The sequence below is a fragment of the Sinohyriopsis cumingii genome, chromosome 12 (assembly GCF_028554795.1).
Source record: "Sinohyriopsis cumingii isolate HCF-2022 chromosome 12, ASM2855479v2, whole genome shotgun sequence".
NCBI lineage: Eukaryota > Metazoa > Mollusca > Bivalvia > Unionida > Unionidae > Sinohyriopsis > Sinohyriopsis cumingii.
The window spans coordinates 65,391,676-65,413,738 of NC_142972.1; the positions used below are offsets into that span (position 1 = coordinate 65,391,676).

Genomic DNA, 22,063 nt, shown 5'->3' on the forward strand with positions numbered 1-22,063 from the left:
TTACTGATGAAATCAAAATTACAAAACAATCGAATGGTAACAATGGAAATCAAATTACTCACAGTATTCGGTTGATGCCTTTGAATGATTAATGAAAAGTAATGCATGTAAGGCTGCATTAAATAAACACGTACTCTTTGGCTCTAACACCATTCCATATGCCGGCATGAATCTGTGATAAATATAAAGAATCCACCACTATCCCTACTAAATGGAGACCAAGCCATGGGTTGGATCAACGATACAATGAACTCACTGGCTAAGGACTGTAACTCAATATAACCACATCTGAATCGTAACTATGTGACTCAAACGTCGCGACTACTACTAAGTATTGCTAAGCTCATCAGCACATCAGTAGAATGTTTGGAGGATGGTATTCATGACGACTGTAAGCATACATATTTGGGACATGTATGTGATACAATTGTATGCATAACACGTAACCAAATATATAATAATCACATGGTTTGAACATTTTAGATACAGTGTTTGCTGTTATTATGTTCGATATGAAAACAAGCTAATACACTCAATGTTAAAGTGATGAGTCCCAATAAACATTTGAAATAAAGAAATATATTTTCATTATTTAATGGCTCCAGAAGTGGGAGTTTGTTCCTCAAAATACACAGAAAGCACTCATAAAACTAGATCACAAATAATAAACCTACGGGATTTGGAACAAGTTAAACTGAAAATGTGAGATCATTGAGAAAACCAGCACGCTATCCAAGTATGCGTGTTTTTTATATTAGCTTACATACTCTCGTGATAAAAGTGAAACGTTTATTAATAAACGAAACTCACAGGAATTATATTAAATATTAACTCACAAATACGCCTAAGAAACAGGAATGTTATACTATTTGTATACGAGAGGTGACAGGCTCTAGATGGTATTAAAGCTTTGTTAATGTGTTAATCTATTTATTGTAATGTGGCAAAAATATTTCGATTGTGATGGAATACAACAAATTATGTTTCAAGTAAACATAATTTTATACACCAATAAAATATATAACATAACTGTCAATGTTCCTGTTCTTTTAATTAGTATCGACAAAATGAATGCTATATCATAAAATATTATAAATATATGAATGGCGCTCAAACAAAGGCTGATTAGTTGGATGTGTTGCATATTGTTTTTGTTACCTATATTATTCAGGATCGACAGCCCTGATCATTTCAACAGTGGTGGGATCGGTACTGGCGGTCATTGTGGTTGGTGTCATTTTGCACTTCTGTCTCATACGTAGAAGAAGAAGGTAATGGTGCAATTGTAGTTAATAAGCAGCTTTTGTTTCCATATAACATATATCATGGTATTTAGCTTACAAAGTGATTGCCATTTAATCGTACTTAATAATTGATGTAAGTTTACTTTTCTTTTTCTTTGAGTACATGTATATATATATATATATATATATATATATATATATATATATATATATATATATATATATATATATATATATATATATATATATATATATGTATGCATACATGTATGGGGTTCGGTGGGTGCGTACACTGTGGTCATAAACTATGTCACATAAGGAAGTAAGATCAATACATTTTTCAAAACTTAAAAAATATTGTTATCAAAATTATATAATTAAAATTTAATTGAAACTATAACATTTCGAATTAAATTGAAAGTAACACTGATCAACAGTGAAATCATTACTGACTTGAAAAGGCCCTAATCTGTAGTATTTTGGTGTGCCGAACACGAATATAACCGTGAAAAATTTGTATTGGCTCTCGTTTTGAAGATATTCATATACCTCATTTTCTATGTTTCACTGTGTAAATTTCTCCAGTAGGACTGCAGCAACATCCGGAATAATGATGTAACATTGCATAATACCATCATGCTCACATCATCCACAGTTGATTGCATCATTTTCTGATGCAATGCAATACTAATGCCATGCGGCTGCTGAAGTAAGTTGACGTCAGCAGTGTACTATACATGTGTAGGCCTATTATACTAATGCCAGGCGGCTGCTGAAGCTGACGTAAGCAGTGTACTATATAAAGCCCAATCAGATAGGTTCAGCATTTAAAATATTTTAGACGTTGTGCGAGACAGTTCAAGCTACTGTTACATAAAACTTATTATTTTATCCATTTACGTACAATAAAGAACAGTAATGCCTCGAAAGTGTGTTAATACCGCGGACAATTTTTGCTATATTTGTGGGGAAGTGACATTTGCCAACCAGAAGAAAAGTATCAATTCTCAAGTGAAGAAGGCATATCATCTTTACTTCGGATGCAAGGTTGGTGACCAAGACAAGCCTTGGGCTCCGCATATATGCTGTGCTACATGTACAACACAGCTTTCACAGTGGTTGAATTGCAAAAGGTCATCAATGCCGTTTGCAGTCGCAATGGTGTGGAGAGAGCCAAGCAACCACCTAAATGACTGTTACTTCTGCTTGGTTCCTCCTCTTTCCGGCGGAATAACGAAGCGAAAGAAGTCGAGAATAGTCTACCCAAACATTCCGTCTGCATTGAGACCAGTTCCACATGGTGAGTGACTTCCTATTCCAGAACCTCCAGCAGAATATTCTCTTGATTCATCTGACGAAGACAAAGGTGAGTCGACCTGTTCTTCTCCTGGTCCATCAGCATGCAGTGATCCAGATTTTCACTGTGGTGCATCATCAACCCCACACAGAATAACACAGGAAGAACTAAATGACCTGATTCGTGATTTGGACTTATCAAAGAACAAGGCAGAATTGCTAGGATCAAGACTCCAACAATGGAATCTTCTAAAAGAAGATGTCACAATTACTGCATATCGAAAGCGCCACCAGCAATTGGAGCCTTTCTTCAGAAAGGAAAGTAATCTGATATTCTGTTCCGATATTGAGGGCCTCATGAATGCTTTAAAAATCACTCATGACCCACAAGAATGGAGACTATTTGTGGACTCTTCGAAACTGAGTCTCAAGGCTATGCTTTTGCACAATGGAAACATTCTTCCATCTATTCCAGTAGCGTATGCTGTCCACATGAAAGAGACATACGATAACTTAAGGCAGCTACTGAATTCCATTGAGTATAACAAGTACAGCTGGCACCTCTGTGGTGATTTGAAGGTAGTTGCCCTTTTAATGGGACTGCAGCAAGGATATACAAAATACATGTGTTTCTTATGCGAGTGGGATAGCCGAGCAAGGGAAATGCACTACATGAGGAAGGAATGGACTCACAGGCAGAATGTAGCCATTGGAGAGAAGAATATCCAACACCCAGCTCTGGTTGAGGCTCAGAAAATCTTGCTACCACCCCTTCACATCAAACTAGGTTTGATGAAGAACTTCGTGAAAGCCACTGACCGGACTTTGCCAGCATTCCGATACCTGCATGAAAAATTCCCTCGACTCAGCGAAGCAAAGATTAAAGAGGGAGTTTTTGTGGGTCCTCAGATTCGAGAGCTTTTCAAAGATGACCGGTTCAACAACTTGCTGGAAGGTGACGCGAAACAAGCATGGAATGCTTTTCGCCTAGTTTCTACAAACTTCCTCGGAAATGTTAGGGCAGAAAACTATAAGGAACTAGTAGAAGACATGTTGATGAAGTATAAGAAACTTGGCTGCAATATGTCTCTAAAGATTCACTTCCTTCATTCCCATTTGGATTTCTTTCCCTAGCAACTGTGGTATTGTTAGTGATGAACACGGCGAACGTTTTCATCAAGATATCGCAACAATGGAACAAAGATACCAGGGAAAATGGTCCACTACAATGCTGGCTGACTACTGCTGGACACTTCTCAGAGATGCTCCCGAACAGCTGTACAAGAGACAGGCGAAGAAATCTAAGATGTAGTCAATGACTTGATTTTTTATAGGTAGGCTATTACAGTTGACCTTTTACTATTGGAATGCATTTCGTTATGTAAACATTAATTTCTTGCAGATTACAAAAAAACTAGAGCCAATTTTGCAATTTGACTGTCATATTCGTGTTCAGCACATAAAAATTGATAAGAATTGACTAATTTTATTTCAGTAACATGACTTTTGTAAAAATTTGTTGTCCAGTGTAATTATAAAATGTTCTACTCAGCTCCAAACGAATCAAATGTTCCGAAGGCTTTTCATATCCTCGAATATATTGGTCTACCAACTGCTCTGATGTATTACAATAGCCATTGGCAAAAATTCCTTTTAATAAATTTGCAATAGTCTCAGAATAATATTTTAGCCTAATGGTCACTTTCTAATTCATTGAATTGTCCAAACTAATTTTCTCAGATTATGTCTACACATAAGATTAAACACATCTGCAGACTGACGTTACAACAAGAACATAGGAAACAAGAATAAGCTAATTTTCCAGATCTACCAACATATATACAGACATAGTCCTCACACTTAATTTTCTCCTTCTCACTACGTGACATTTTGCAAACTACCCCACATCGTAAACGAACCCACCTGACCGAGCCATCCAGGTTGAGAAAACTTATTTCTTTTAGAAACCCACATGATTTACATATCCAATCTGAAATAACCCCAAACTCGGAAATATGTTTACTGCAAATATTAGTATTAAGTATCATAAGCAGTTACTTATCGATCTTATGCAACAGCTATACAATATAATCTATACCCTTGGACACATAGTGGCAATAATATAACTTATTTATAAATGTTCAAAACCATTTTCAGTCATGAAAGAAAATTAAACATAATATAGATACAGTCATGTAGAAAAGATTACACACAGTACATATTTATTCATGAAAGTGACAAAATATAGAGATATATAATAATGTATATGTGTTTGTGAGTGCGTGCGTGCACATATGTGTACATATATATGTGTGTGCGTGCATGCATATGATAGCATGTATGTATACCTTTTTATTAGGAGTAGTAGTACTTTTCTTTAATAATATCATTGTCGATTCACGACTGTATGTAGGTACGATGATAAAATCAATAAAACCTGCCTGTAAGAAGCGCCTGTTGTCAAGAAACTTTAATTATTTAATAAAGGTTCGTTATAAACAGACTTTAAAAAGTATGGAATATTACAAGAGAAGAAAAACATACGATATGAGGCAGTAAATTCAAATTTCATTAGGTTTGAAGGAAACATTCTTTTGTTCTGTGATGTATTGTTGAATGCAAGTTTATATAACCATAGGTATAAAAAGACATTTGCATTATGGGTATTAAACAAATTGCAAACAAGGGCAATGCAAATTACTTCAGACTGAATACTAATCATAATGTAGCAATGCTGTAGTTAATAATTCTACTACGAATCCTCATAACGAATTACACATATTACGGTAATCGAAATCTGTGTTTTTCCTCTGAACAGATTGTCGTATTGTTCGTTGAATTTGCTATTTTGACTTTCCTGTCCTTTCATATGTGTTCATTTCCACTCAATATCCTTATTTTATGCATATTTTAGCAGAGTTTTATTTCGGTATGTATGAAGTATTTTGTCTCATTTAATTGGAAAACCAGTTAAACAATTGGTCACAATATGATGCATAATTAAATACTCATGGATCCCAATATGATATATAACTTAATACATTCACATATACAATTCACAAGAAACTAAAATCTGAAACATATTTTCCATTGTTACTTTTATCTTGTTACAATTGTTTATACATTTCAATTTGGTATAGTACATGGTGGCTTAAGTTTGCTGTGTGAACAGTTCATGTTAATATAATGTATGGTTACACCACCTTTTAAACCCTTTTAAGTTTCTTTTTGTATTCTCCTCAAACCAGTTCCCTCTCCATTCAAAGTGTAGATCAATAATGACTCCATTTTATCACTTTTATGGGAATCAACATGTTATTATTATTCTTTTGTTATACATCTCTGCAATCACATCTTCTAAGGAAATAAATAAATAAATAAATAATAATAGGCTATGAATTACACTATTATTATTTCCAAATTTTAAAACTCGAAAGGCGATATTGTAAAATCCATCCTAATATGTAGTTTTATTTTCCTGCAATTAAATTTGAAACAAGCACAGGCTACTTACTAAAAACTTGATTTTCAAACTTGTCAGACTGTCAAAATAATACCATATTCACAGGAATGGGATCTATTTCTTTCGGTATTGTTATCATTTGAACAGATTTGTATCTATGTCCGTGACGTCTTTACATAAAGCAATGCAAGTAGAATATGGAGTGAGATTAGCGACAATGGGAATTAGCATTAAAAACACCCCTGGGTAAGATTAGCGACAATGCAAATTTAACATTAACCACCCTGGGTAAGATTAGCGACAATGGAAATTTAACATGGGCAAAAAACCCTGGGTCACTCTGGGGACAAGGGAATTTTAACATGGGCAATTGAAATTTAACATGGGCAAAAAAACCCTGGGTCACTCTGGGGACAAGGGAATTTAACATATGGAAATTGAACATGGTGAGTCTGTATAGCGTCAAGGGGAATTGAACATGGTGGGACTGTCTAGGGACAATGATGGTAGAGGGTCAAACACAACAGAGACAGAGACATACATACACTAATACAAGCGTGAGATTTATATATAAAGCATTACCAAGACCTGAAATCTTGCTGGGGTGTTCAAAAATTTGCATATTTGTAATGATGCTATAAATAGCTATAATCAAGGAAATGTTCAACGACAAAATGGATGTGACTAAAAGTAACGCTAAAATGACGAAATTGTCCCAGAATTTAAAGGAAAATAAACATATTCCCGAAAATTAAGTTACAATGGTTTAGACTAAAATGGATAAAATTAGTAACTACTTACAATATCAACTTGTGTGACGATCGTGGATAAACACCCATGTATCTATTTATAGCTATAATCAACTAAAATTCATATGAAATCCCACTATCTATTTATACTACAACTTGTGGGTTATTCCTTTGGAAAATCCCACTATCTTTTTATAGCCTCAGCTTGAGTGACGTTCCTGTTTATGAACTCTAGTACATATGTATAGCTACAGCCTATGGAAATCCCCAAGTCCATATTTATAGTCTCGAAATTTCCAGCGTCAGTGACGTCACTGTACTGAACACTAGGGGATAAATGTCAACAGTGTTGCAAGTGGCTGACCTGAATACACGCTACTGCAGGTAGGTAGGTAGAGTGTATCTGATAGGGATAAAGTGAGTTTTTATAGGGACAAACAGAGACCAATACACACACACACACACACAACGTACGCGCGCAGACATACGCACACAAACACACACACACACACACACAGAGGGAAGAGGAAGAAACAAACCCCAAATATACCATCAACATAGAAGGGAGATAATACAAACCCCAAATAGACTATCCACACAAACGTACGCGAACGCATACAAACCCCAAATATACTATCAAAACAGAAGGGAGATAATACAGATAAACTATCCACACAAACGTACGCGAACGCATACAAACCCCAAATATACTATCCACACAACGTCGCTAACGCATACAAACCCCAAATATGCTATCAACACTCGGGAGGAAGAAGAAAAAACAACCAAATATACGATCTACATAACGTACGCGAACACACACACACACACACACACACAGAGAGGGAAGAGGAAAAAACAAACCCCAAATATACTATCAACACAGAAGGGAGATAATACAAACCCCAAATAAACTATCCACACAAACGTACGCGAACGCATACAGACCCCAAATATGCTTTCAACACAGAAGGGAGATAATACAAACCCCAAATAAAATATCCACACAAACGTACGCGAACGCATACAAACCCCAAATAAACTATCCACACAAACGTACGCGAACGCATACAAACCCCAAATATATTATCAACACAGAATGAAGAAGAAAAAGTTTTTTGAAAGCACCTAAGCCCTCACCTGCAATGACCAACTATGCCAAACACCTACACCCCACACCCCACTCCCAACACTACAAAACCCATTTAACCCGTTATTTTATGGCATCAGTGTGTGATTTAGGAAACATCAAGACACAAAATGATGGAAGAATAGACTGACTATTGTTTACCGACTTGCATACCTAAAGAGCGTGCGTGAAGGAAAACATCCTTCCATTTCAATTCTAACTAAAACATGATCCAGACTGATAGAGAGAGGTGAAGGAGCACAATTTCATAAAGTGTGAGTAAAATCAAAACACGCCATCCTTATTATACAATGTCAAGACCAAGAGACACTTACGTTTTCTTTCTGGTCTATTCTCTTTTAGAAGGTAGTATGAAATTTCACATCAGGGCCAACGCATCGGCTCACATTGTCAATTTTTCCATTTCCATGTCTTTACTGGTACAAGTTCTTCATCATCTTCAATTTCTTCTTCTTCTGAATCCCTCTTCTCTGTTTCGTCTTGTTTTTGTTTCTTCTCTTTTCTCGTAGGGCACTCTGAATTCCAGTGTCCTTTCTCCTGACAACGATATTAGGTATTTTGACTTTTGTCTCTCTTTCTTAGACGAAGCAGGTATTCTGGAGACAAATACCCATTTACCTTTGCAGATATAGCAAACTTCAGTAGCACTTACATACTTTCGTATGACTCTCATCAAATCAACGACCAAAAGAGTAAGTTTTGTTGCCACTTTCGCATGTGAATTATGCTTTCGTATGACTTTTAGCAAATATTTGACCAGCAGGTCGATCTGTGCTGACTCTTCCATCTTCTTGATCGCTTGAGAGCGGAATGAATACTCTGACGCTGAGACACTCTCCTTATATACAGGGACCTGCTGCGTATGAAACCTAGTCAAATGTAATTTTGCAATAAGATGAAACGATTTCATCGAGGAAGTAAAAAGCAATGATGTACCGTATCGCCTCACACAAAACCTGAAGTGTTAGTTCAAATCCGTGTCAGCGATTTCGAAGACGACATAACTGAGCTTTAATCAATGCTCTCCAATTATGCCACAAAACCACGAGTCCTGATTCACGCCAAAAGAAATTTCGTTCGGTCCATAAAAAATAGCATCACATCTGAGAAACGCAAAAACGAACTTCCAGAAAACTGAGAACGACGGCTTACACCTACAACGTAAATGTATGAGTTCAAGTAGTGCGTAAAACTTAGTCAAATTAAATTTTTATAGTCAAGACGAAACGATCTCTTTTCGAGCAAGAAAGCAGACACCAAGCGACAATGGCGATCCGTGTCACACAACACTTTTCAAAATGTATATTATCAGAGGTTTGTTCTAGCGATCTGCACGGTTAAATTAAATGTTGATGTATTTTGCAATAAGACGGACACAATTTCCATGGGATCGCCCATGGTACGATTGTTCGTGCATTAGTTTAATTTTTAAAAATATTTTTTTTATATAAATCGCCTATAGGATAGACCCAGTAAAGCATGGCCATTCTCGTCACTGTCTGAATAGCTACTCAAGTCAATTCGAAGCGAACGCGGTAAGAAAATAAGTATAGCCAATGAAATGGCTTACAACGGGTGATGCATTGTTTTGTTCTAGGACTGTGTGGCATAATAATCCCTATGTTCTTGCGTTGTTACCATTACAGTGCAGACAGACTGAAATGTGAACTTACAAGCCCTCTTTGTGTGTGTTGTACCATTTCCTCTTACCACATCAAAATACTGAGTGTCACAGTATTGGTTCGCGTTTTCAAGCTGACCATTTTTTTTATATCTACACTCACATTGGTAGAGTCAGAACAGACGTGTTACAGTATTGAGGGACATGTTATCTTTTTCTTTTCAAACTAATAAATTTGGGGCTTATATGAAGTCAAGAACCGAAAGTACAGTGAAACTCAAGGATGATGACCCAATCTGTCTGTCTATTGATGCGTGTATTTAGTTAAGAAGAAATATGACCTCTAAAACACAACCTGATACGGCAAGCATGATTAGATTAAACACAACGATGTTTTCCTTCACGCCCGTGTAATTTAGAGTTTCAATCGTCTTTGAAGACAAACTTGGTCTCCTTTTGTAGGGCTTGAAATAATAAAAAAAACTGAAAAATCTTAAGCACTTTGCTATAGATAATTTCATCGACAGACTAAACAACATAAATACCGTTACAACAATAGAAAGCTTTAAATCTTCTATCAAAAAGAAATGCATGAAAAAAAAATAAAGATTAACGATAACTAACCAATGAAACCGAATTTAACAAAGGCAATGACATGTGAAGAAATGTCTCTCACTTTGGAAAGGTAGGCGAATGTACTCTGTCATGCACCATCAACTTGAAAAAAATTATAAACAGAGAGAAACCTGAATTGTGATGGAATAGAACAAATTATGTTTCAAGTAAACATAATTTTGTACACCAATAAAATATTTAACATAACTGTCAATGTTCCTGTTCTGTTAATTAGTATCGACAAAATGAATGCTATATGATAAAATATTATAAATATATGAATGACGACAGGCTTTCTCACAGGATAAGGTCTGCTTCTTCGGAAAAGAGAAGAAGAACTCTTTGGTGTCGATACAACTGTTGACAAAGCCTCTGTCAGGTTCATGCTGCTGCTGTTGCTGCTCTCTCTGCTGTTTATGAAGTCTCTACTTCTCCATTCATTCTTCTTTCTCCTTCTTGAATTCCTCCTTGAAGAGCTCTTCTTTCAGGTCTTCAGTGACTTATAACATTATGATATTGTCTATCTCTTCAGGTCTCGGTATCAGACTTGTCATGACCATATGCAAATTCACATAGGCTTCGTTCAACTTGGCTAATCTTGAGCACATCTTAGTAGGAAGATAAGTTAACAATGGATGGGCAGACTGGAGACTGCCCCGTTTTTATGGTCAAAGCGCGGACGTGAAGGAAAACATTACTACACGGTTTTCGAGCCGGAACGTTCAAATAGTGTTACGGGAGGGATAGAGAGAAGTCAAAGAGCATGAATCAACATTCTTATAGCCAAACAAACCACAAAGGCATTTTTTTCAAAACACAACATTTTTTTATTCATACTAACAAACAACTCTAACATTTTTTAACAATAATCCAACAATATAACAACAAACATTTTTTTCAAATACCAAACATTTTTTTCAACTAACACATTATTTTGGACAGGGCTGACAACGTTGTGAATGAAATTGTGATTTCCACTGTTGGAAGTCATTAGGCCATTGATGGACACTACGTTTCCTAGTTAGAGACAAAAGATAAGCATACTGGTCACAAAAACATCGATGTACTTTCACATCGTTTCTAGAAGAATGACGAGGATCAAAATGAGTCACTAAATGTTCTAAGGAATAGCCCAGGCTGCGATGATGCAGAAAATACACACAGTACTGTCCACACACCAAGGAATCTGTGCCTTATAATTTCACATTATTGAATCGGGTGGTCTGAGCATTTCTTCTCATAAAGTCAATGATATCGTCTTCCAAAGGGGGCAATCCGTACGAATCAAAATATTCCACACATCCTTCTTGAGGAAAGTAAACGGCTACCCAGTGTGTTCCTGGGAGATGACTGTCTTCCGTGTTGATGACATAGGCTAGATGGTCTTGAGGTTTGCTATGAGGGAGTTCATCTTTAGCACAGACGACAGGATTCCAAGAAGCCGTATACGAACTGTGGTTCAAAAGGTAATAAAGTTCCCAGGTATCCATTGATTTGTGTGATTTCTTCTTCACAGGTAATAATAAGTCGTCAATTCGATCCTGACTTTTTGCCTGAAAATGTCTGACAAGTAACCATTTCTTCGCCTTGTCTCCCAACTCTGCTCCAACAGAGCTTCGATGCGATGGATCTCTTGAGTTGTTAATGGAGGACAATAATGTTCACGCAAGCCTTTATACCACTGTTGTAACACGTCTTCTTCCGAGATGAGACTCCAAGCTTCGTCCAGATATTCGTCCAATTTTTCTTCTTGACTCACCATAAGGCATTAATCGTGTTGAATTTCACTGGGATGATCGTTATGACATCCATAGCAATCTTTCTTGATCAATTCCTTAATTTTTTTTGTCAAGACTATAGCATAACAGGAAACTAAATGTGATTCTTGTTCTGGCCATCTAGACTTCATCATGATGACTTGTTCGTCTTTGTCTTGGGGTTCTCCTTCCTCAGGATCTTCACATTCCATGTCCAAAGAATCCCTACTATACAAACATTGATAAAAGTCTTCCATGACTTCTAATAGTGTAGAATGACTTCTCTCAAACTGTTGGTTTATATCGTATTGTCCAATTCAGCATACAGGATGACGGTCACCGTATTATCTGCGCGTAGATTTTCTGCAAACTGAAATTCCACACACATCTGGCCGGATTTTATAGGGTGAAAATGTCCCTCCTCGCTGTCTTGACTTACAATTCGTTAGAGAACCGTTTTCGAAAATGGAGTTTCACTGTAACTTTCCCTTTGGAGAATGGAATATTTTGTCCCAGATCTCCTTTTATAGCAATGTTGACAGTGTCTAGATACGACTTACTGACGGGCAAATAGTGAGGATGTACAAATTCACGGTGTACGTGATAGGTGTTTGCACCTTCCTGGTCATTGTTTGTGGTACTATCCACTTTGAAAGGAATGACACGCAGTAACGGAACAGAGGTGTGTCCCACCATGTTGTACTCCACCACATCGGAATACACAAAGATCGAATTAAGTCCTTGGTTCAGTTCTACCGGGTTTCCAAAAGCTCTGTAAAAATCCATATTACTTTTGATCTTGGGGCTCAAATTGTTTGCGACTATTTCTGCATGTCTACCCAAAATTTCAAACATACTACCATTGAACCTGAGGGACAATGTGTCCGTATCTTGAAATTTGATCACGAGACGATGAGCCACTTTATGGAACTCAATCTTCACACTTTTTTTGGCTCTGTTCAGTGCTTTGCCAAAGGCTAAGTTGAACCTGTCCGCAATAGTGTCCACCAAATGTTCACCACTAAAATAATAACCTGAAGGAATTTTCAAGGTGTAGATAATGAAGGCTGGATTGCTGGCTGGTCTTGTGTCCCCTAAAAACCCGATTTTATTGATTTCTTCCTCCAATTGAGCATTCAGGATTTCCACCTCGAAAGTGTTTTGCTTTTCGGTGATGTTTTTGATTTGTGTTGGGTGAATGATTTCCACTAAAGCCACTTCCCAATGGGCTTCGTGATCTAACTGGATGGTCTGAGGTAATTTGACCTTGTAACAGCACAACGTGTTCTTGGGAAACACCTCCATGGAACTGTCCCTAGGTAAGGTTAAGTAAAATTGGTTGTTATTGCTCATAATTCCAGAGTTTTGTGGCTCTCCGAGGCGATACTGGAAGTTAGAGGAGTGTCTCCGCCCAAAATGGGGTTGTTCTTGGAGTGGTGACTGGCACTGACACTGGACACAAGGTTCCCGTTCGAGGAGAATTTCAGGTAGGGATTAGGAAGCAGGTAACCGATGTAACTGCTCAATACAATGGTCCACAAGTGTTTGTCTCCTTGTTGCAAACTCAAATTGGCAATGGCTGCACCGATGACACAATACACCACGAAGGTTTGGCAGAAAAAGACGATTTGCGTTTTAGGCACACGTTTTCCATACCACACCCACAAGGGTTGTGTTTGTAAATCTTGCAGAGAAGAATTGGATGAAGGAGTGATCGCAGTAGATGAATCTGTGTGAAAGGGCATGATGGTCACTTCTTTTTATAGTGCGAAGCGTCGATGCAAGAATGAAAACTGGGTGGATATCCTTTCCAACGTACTTTGACTTCTTTGACACGTCGTTTGCCCACTTTACGGTTTCTGCGTTTGACAATGCCTTTGATGTCGTACACATCGTCTTTCTTGGTGACACGACTTGATTTGAAATTAGTACTTAACGCCCATGGCTGTCTTTTTGAGCACCTTTTTCCTCCTTTACCACGCTCGGACAGAAAAAATGAGTGTGTGGTGAGACTATTCCCACTCATGTTTAAAGCCTTTCAGTCAGGTTGTTAAGGACTAGTTAGTCCTACACTGCGTGGCTAAATTTAAAAGTAGTCTGTGAGTACATAAAAGCCTGGGAGATGAGGCTCTCTTTCCTTCCCCAGGAGTAATTAAAAATCACGCGGTGCGTTATTAAACCACTGATATATGCTCCATTAGAGCGAAAATCACTTTAATTCAAGTAAGCAGGTAAGCAAGTTCGGGTACCGTCTCTAGCCCTCTTGATGACACCAACTGTCTGGGTTATTTTCTTTCTTGCAAGCCCCTATGTTCCACTTCTGTTTGTGATAATAACTTGTGATACTTCACATTTTCTAAAGTGGAAATCTTTGCAAGCCGTACAAAATACAAAACATATATGACTTTGGCTTTTGACACTTGCACAGACTCTTTACTTTATAAGTGTCACGAGAAAATTGTATATCCCATTTTTACCATTTTCAAACACACGCACACACTTGCAGCTTGACCAGAAATATGTACATCTTGTTTTGTGGATAAGTCACAGACAAGTCCAAGCATATATAGGTGGTTATGAACGTTAGGAATATCCCCTCATTTTTTCAGAAATATCAAAGCTTGTATGTGCATTTTCCCTTTTCCACTCTATATAAGTGCTTAGATTTGTTCCAATAAAAAAAGAAAAAAGAAACGAAACAATTTTGAAGAAAAAGAAACAACTGAATTTTGAATTCAGGTTTCTCTCTGTTTATAATTTTTTTCAAGTTGATGGTGCATGACAGAGTACATTCGCCTACCTTTCCAAAGTGAGAGACATTTCTTCACATGTCATTGCCTTTGTTAAATTCGGTTTCATTGGTTAGTTATCGTTAATCTTTATTTTTTTTTCATGCATTTCTTTTTGATAGAAGATTTAAAGCTTTCTATTGTTGTAACGGTATTTATGTTGTTTAGTCTGTCGATGAAATTATCTATAGCAAAGTGCTTAAGATTTTTCAGTTTTTTTTATTATTTCAAGCCCTACAAAAGGAGACCAAGTTTGTCTTCAAAGACGATTGAAACTCTAAATTACACGGGCGTGAAGGAAAACATCGTTGTGTTTAATCTAATCATGCTTGCCGTATCTGGTTGTGTTTTAGAGGTCATATTTCTTCTTAACTAAATACACGCATCAATAGACAGACAGATTGGGTCATCATCCTTGAGTTTCACTGTACTTTCGGTTCTTGACTTCATATAAGCCCCAAATTTATTAGTTTGAAAAGAAAAAGATAACATGTCCCTCAATACTGTAACACGTCTGTTCTGACTCTACCAATGTGAGTGTAGATATAAAAAAAATGGTCAGCTTGAAAACGCGAACCAATACTGTGACACTCAGTATTTTGATGTGGTAAGAGGAAATGGTACAACACACACAAAGAGGGCTTGTAAGTTCACATTTCAGTCTGTCTGCACTGTAATGGTAACAACGCAAGAACATAGGGATTATTATGCCACACAGTCCTAGAACAAAACAATGCATCACCCGTTGTAAGCCATTTCATTGGCTATACTTATTTTCTTACCGCGTTCGCTTCGAATTGACTTGAGTAGCTATTCAGACAGTGACGAGAATGGCCATGCTTTACTGGGTCTATCCTATAGGCGATTTATATAAAAAAAATATTTTTAAAAATTAAACTAATGCACGAACAATCGTACCATGGGCGATCCCATGGAAATTGTGTCCGTCTTATTGCAAAATACATCAACATTTAATTTAACCGTGCAGATCGCTAGAACAAACCTCTGATAATATACATTTTGAAAAGTGTTGTGTGACACGGATCGCCATTGTCGCTTGGTGTCTGCTTTCTTGCTCGAAAAGAGATCGTTTCGTCTTGACTATAAAAATTTAATTTGACTAAGTTTTACGCACTACTTGAACTCATACATTTACGTTGTAGGTGTAAGCCGTCGTTCTCAGTTTTCTGGAAGTTCGTTTTTGCGTTTCTCAGATGTGATGCTATTTTTTATGGACCGAACGAAATTTCTTTTGGCGTGAATCAGGACTCGTGGTTTTGTGGCATAATTGGAGAGCATTGATTAAAGCTCAGTTATGTCGTCTTCGAAATCGCTGACACGGATTTGAACTAACACTTCAGGTTTTGTGTGAGGCGATACGGTACATCATTGCTTTTTACTTCCTCAATGAAATCGTTTCATCTTATTGCAAAATTACATTTGACTAGGTTTCATACGCAGCAGGTCCCTGTATATAAGGAGAGTGTCTTAGCGTCAGAGTATTCATTCCGCTCTCAAGCGATCAAGAAGATGGAAGAGTCAGCACAGATCGACCTGCTGGTCAAATATTTGCTAAAAGTCATACGAAAGCATAATTCACATGCGAAAGTGGCAACAAAACTTACTCTTTTGGTCGTTGATTTGATGAGAGTCATACGAAAGTATGTAAGTGCTACTGAAGTTTGCTATATCTGCAAAGGTAAATGGGTATTTGTCTCCAGAATACCTGCTTCGTCTAAGAAAGAGAGACAAAAGTCAAAATACCTAATATCGTTGTCAGGAGAAAGGACACTGGAATTCAGAGTGCCCTACGAGAAAAGAGAAGAAACAAAAACAAGACGAAACAGAGAAGAGGGATTCAGAAGAAGAAGAAATTGAAGATGATGAAGAACTTGTACCAGTAAAGACATGGAAATGGAAAAATTGACAATGTGAGCCGATGCGTTGGCCCTGATGTGAAATTTCATACTACCTTCTAAAAGAGAATAGACCAGAAAGAAAACGTAAGTGTCTCTTGGTCTTGACATTGTATAATAAGGATGGCGTGTTTTGTTTTTACTCACACTTTATGAAATTGTGCTCCTTCACCTCTCTCTATCCCTCTGGATCATGTTTTAGTTAGAACTGTAATGGAAGGATGATTTCCTTCACGCACGCTCTTTAGGCATGCAAGTCGGTAAACAATAGTCAGTCTATTCATCCATCATTTTGTGTCTTGATGTTTCCTAAATCACACACTGATGCCATAAAATAACGGGTTAAATGGGTTTTGTAGTGTTGGGAGTGGGGTGTGGGTGTAGGTGTTTGGCATAGTTGGTCATTGCAGGTGAGGGCTTAGGTGCTTTCAAAAAGCTTTCTCTTCTTCACTCTGTGTTGATAATATATTTGGAGTTTGTATGCGTTCGCGTACGTTTGTGTGGATAGTTTATTTGGGGTTTGTATGCGTTCGCGTACGTTTGTGTGGATAGTTTATTTGGGGTTTGTTTTATCTCCCTTCTGTGTTGATAGTATATTTGGGGTTTGTATGCGTTCGCGTACGTTTGTGTGGATAGTTTATTTGGGGTTTGTATTATCTCCCTTCTGTGTTGATAGTATATTTGGGGTTTGTTTTTTCCTCTTCCCTCTCTCTCTCTCTCTCTGTGTGTGTGTGTGTGTGTGTGTGTGTGTGTGTTCGCGTACGTTGTATAGATCGTATATTTGGTTGTTTTTTCTTCTTCCTCCCGAGTGTGGATAGCATATTTGGGGTTTGTATGCGTTAGCGACGTTGTGTGGATAGTATATTTGGGGTTTGTATGCGTTCGCGTACGTTTGTGTGGATAGTTTATCTGTATTATCTCCCTTCTGTTTTGATAGTATATTTGGGGTTTGTATGCGTTCGCGTACGTTTGTGTGGATAGTCTATTTGGGGTTTGTATTATCTCCCTTCTATGTTGATAGTATATTTGGGGTTTGTTTCATCCTCTTCCCTCTGTGTGTGTGTGTGTGTGTTTGTGTGCGTATGTCTGCGCGCGTACATTGTGTGTGTGTGTGTGTATTGGTCTCTGTTTGTCCCTATAAAAACTCACTTTATCCCTATCAGATACACTCTACCTACCTACCTGCAGTAGCGTGTATTCAGGTCAGCCACTTGCAACACTGTTGACATTTATCCCCTAGTGTTCAGTACAGTGACGTCACTGACGCTGGAAATTTCGAGACTATAAATATGGACTTGGGGATTTCCATAGGCTGTAGCTATACATATGTACTAGAGTTCATAAACAGGAACGTCACTCAAGCTGAGGCTATAAAAAGATAGTGGGATTTTCCAAAGGAATAACCCACAAGTTGTAGTATAAATAGATAGTGGGATTTCATATGAATTTTAGTTGATTATAGCTATAAATAGATACATGGGTGTTTATCCACGATCGTCACACAAGTTGATATTGTAAGTAGTTACTAATTTTATCCATTTTAGTCTAAACCATTGTAACTTAATTTTCGGGAATATGTTTATTTTCCTTTAAATTCTGGGACAATTTCGTCATTTTAGCGTTACTTTTAGTCACATCCATTTTGTCGTTGAACATTTCCTTGATTATAGCTATTTATAGCATCATTACAAATATGCAAATTTTTGAACACCCCAGCAAGATTTCAGGTCTTGGTAATGCTTTATATATAAATCTCACGCTTGTACTAGTGTATGTATGTCTCTGTCTCTGTTGTGTTTGACCCTCTACCATCATTGTCCCTAGACAGTCCCACCATGTTCAATTCCCCTTGACGCTATACAGACTCACCATGTTCAATTTCCATATGTTAAATTCCCTTGTCCCCAGAGTGACACAGGGTTTTTTGCCCATGTTAAATTTCCATTGTCGCTAATCTTACCCAGGGTGGTTAATGTTAAATTTGCATTGTCGCTAATCTTACCCAGGGGTGTTTTTAATGCTAATTCCCATTGTCGCTAATCTCACCCCATATACTACTAATGCATTCGAAGCAATAAACAACAGCCAAAGTAGGAAGAAAACAATAATTGAATGAGCCGAATAATTCAAAATGCTTTACCAGATGGTTATATCAGTTCGATGTCACGTTCACAAATCTGCTTGCTTCAAATGAACCGTTAGTAACTATGTAGTAACTATATTTCTAACCTTCAACCAAACGTTATTCAATGGTACTAAATGTTAGCATAATTCCTGACAAATGCCATGTTATAACCTATGTCTAAGAGAAAAGAGGATAAACATGATTCTACAATGAATAATCCCAGCACCAACCACAAATGACATATCTAACCTATTATTAAACTGTATGGTACTCGAAAATGTTTATGTTATATGTATTTTGTGTGACAATTCAACAGTCCACTACGATCCCTTCTTTATTGAATTGCAGAGCTAAATACGAAAAGAAAATAAGAGAAACTGCTTACGCAGAAATGCAAGAAATGGAGGGTCAAAAAGAGAACTATTCAAATATAGAAGACGTCTATGATGAAATTACAGATTTGCCTGACGATTATTTAACCACCCAGGACATTACACCCACGGTTGATGAGTCAGAAGTCGGCGAAGCAAGTTATGAGAAACTTAGTAATGCTGCAAAGAATGCGTCTGAAGGATATTCATATCTAAATAAACTCACAACAACTGAGTGTGAGTCTAAAGCCAGGAAAGATGAGAACATAGAACAGAGACCGTCCACTGGAGGGACCGATATACATTACCAAAAGCCCGATGATGACCATACAAACAAAAACGAAGATGAACGGCAATAAAAAACGTTTTCTTTCTTGAGTCGATTTATGTGTTGTTAATGATATTTTTTCATACAAAGTAATTAATATATAATCAGGTAATAGTATGATTAAGTATGAAAAATGTTCATATATTGTTGTGACTCTCAAAAGATTACTTGATTTAAACATTTACTAACATGAAGAATATTGTACATTAGAACTAGAGATTTCATGGCATGTATTTTCAGATGTTTGATGATTGAAAAAGGTATAACTCTGTTCGAAATATAATTCTTCTAATTTTGCATTCTTATTTTGTTTATCTTTTTTAAAAAATACAATCAATATTTAGGCAGTTATGACCCTTCTATGATAACATGGCGCATTACGAAATTGTAATTTGGAGTCTTTACTAGTTTCCATCATACGTCAAATGTTTTAATCCATTCAACTTATTGCATGAAATTTGTTCTTTATTTGCACCAGTCTATTTCATTTTGACCCATTCTACCATTCAAAATGAGTGTAATTTACTTGACGGCTCCGGAGGCCTAAGTGGTTGGCGTGTCCGCCTCTGATCACAAAATTGCAGTTTCGAACCCCGGCCCAGTCACACGAGACTTATACAAATGGTACTAGCAGCTGCCTCGCTTGGCTCTCAGCATTAAGAGGTTTTAGTATTAGGACTGGTAGGCCTAGTGTCAGGATAATGTGACTGGGTGGAATATCATGCTATATGTCTGCGGCATGATGTCCCAGTACTAGACATCACTTTAAACTGTCACAGTACAAACATAGCAGATATATAAATGTAAAATTGTTAGCGCCACGTAACAAAATTAAAATCACACATACATATACAAACACAAGTTTACACAAGAACACAAGAACTTTAGATTTCAGAACTGATCATGATACCAATTCGACAGATTGGGACTAACTGGAGTAATGGTCCAGAAAGTTGATGCGTCAAGTATATCAATAACGCTGGGTTCCCAAGAGAGTTCCGGTTCACGAATAATCACCTTGGTTCCGAAGAGCTATGTATGCATATAATCCAGCATAAATAATAAACAATGAATAATATGCTACTGATTCATGAAGATGATGATGATGATGACCATGATCAAATGTTATGATGACTTTCAAATGTCAAGATGAGTATTTTATATAGCAGTCGTTTTCGCCAGCAATTATATATTTGTGCAATTAATCAACAGCTGCTGGTTAACATTGTAGATGAGGAAATGATGAACAAACTGTATGGTTAGAGTAAAAAGAATAATAAACATTCCTGGCATTAGAAACCAAGCGAGGACCTTGAAGGTAAATTTGGAGCTACTAACACATTTGCGCGAACATCCCAAAGACTATTACATTGAAGCAGAATATCTTCTTCTATACCAAAATAATTTAGCAGAGTTGAAATCGAAACTTATCAATTATCTCAGGGATTCTAGAAAATACGTTCCACAACAATTTTGAACAGGGAAAATGTAAAGAGGGACATCAGTGGTACATAAGAAGAAACCAAAATGTACGTTCAGTTAGGTTTGAAATTACATAAGGATAATACATGGAACTCAAAAAAGAATTGAGACATAGCGCTACCGATGAAATCATCAAATATGTGCATTCGGTATTAAATTTGGGTTTCCTTTATAACTTGACTTTGCACGAGGCTATATTATTTTTCTGGAAGTAAAACCTAGCGTAAGCTCACCTTTCCAGGTTAGAAATTATATTTCTCTGATTACAGTCTTAGCTTTATCTGGCCCAAACTCATACAAAGTTAGTGAAAGTCAGTGCTATTACCTCATGTAAATGTATGCAAATAGACTGTGCCTTCAAACGCGATTACGTTTCTATCTCTATTTGTTGTTTTTGAAGTTGCAAACGTCTCGGTATCTCTCTAATTCGTAATCTTTTTCTTCTTTTGTCTATCGTATCCTCTCTTCTTGTATGTTTTTCTTTAGCTGTTCTTTTCTCTCTTAAAGTGTTTGTAATTGTCTTGTTCTTGAAGTTTGATTTTCATCGTTTGTAGCGAAGAACTATTTTAGGATAAATTTGGTAATCTGGATTTAACAATTGTAATCAATGAAACTCATTAACATTATTGATTCCTGATGATGATATATTAACACAATTTTTATGAAAGAAATCTCCGAACATAAATCTGCTATCTGTATCGTTGCATGATTGTTTTATTTAAAGGTAAGTTTAAATATTTTAAACTCCCTTAATATTTATATATCGAAATAAATCTTGAAAGTTGTAAGCTAAATTAGCGTCATGAGACTCGCCACTAAAATATATTTCATTGTTTATCCAAATTTAGTCTTTAGTTCATTTTTTACTTTGCATAGATATGCCACATTAACTTTGAATTGTTGATTTATCTTTTCTCTCCAGTAGTTGTAGTATATTTGGAAGTTTCAGTATGTCCAGTTTGTAAGGATATTTTAGTTTATGGCGAATCTTGCCTATAGTTTTATACATTGAACACAGTGATATATCATGACAGACATATAAAACAGTAAAATCAGCTAATTTGAGTGACATGTAAATTATGATATAATTGCCACATAATTATGTTCTTTTAAATCAAATAATAGTTCCAAACAGATTCATTAAAATATTCAGATTG

General features: G+C 36.7%; 1 protein-coding gene across 1 annotated transcript in view; it reads left to right on the plus strand.

Moving 5' to 3' along the window:
- Nucleotides 1-19,596, plus strand: part of LOC149786605 (cadherin-related family member 2-like) — a 143,199-nt gene extending 123,603 nt beyond the window's left edge. Inside the window, exons 18-19 of the mRNA XM_089977105.1 lie at nt 1,172-1,271; nt 19,074-19,596. Of these exons, the coding sequence (XP_089833231.1) occupies nt 1,172-1,271; nt 19,074-19,455 (482 nt within the window). The 3' untranslated portion in view covers nt 19,456-19,596. The remainder of the gene's footprint in view (nt 1-1,171; nt 1,272-19,073) is intronic.
- The last annotated feature ends 2,467 nt before the right edge of the window (nt 19,597-22,063 follow it).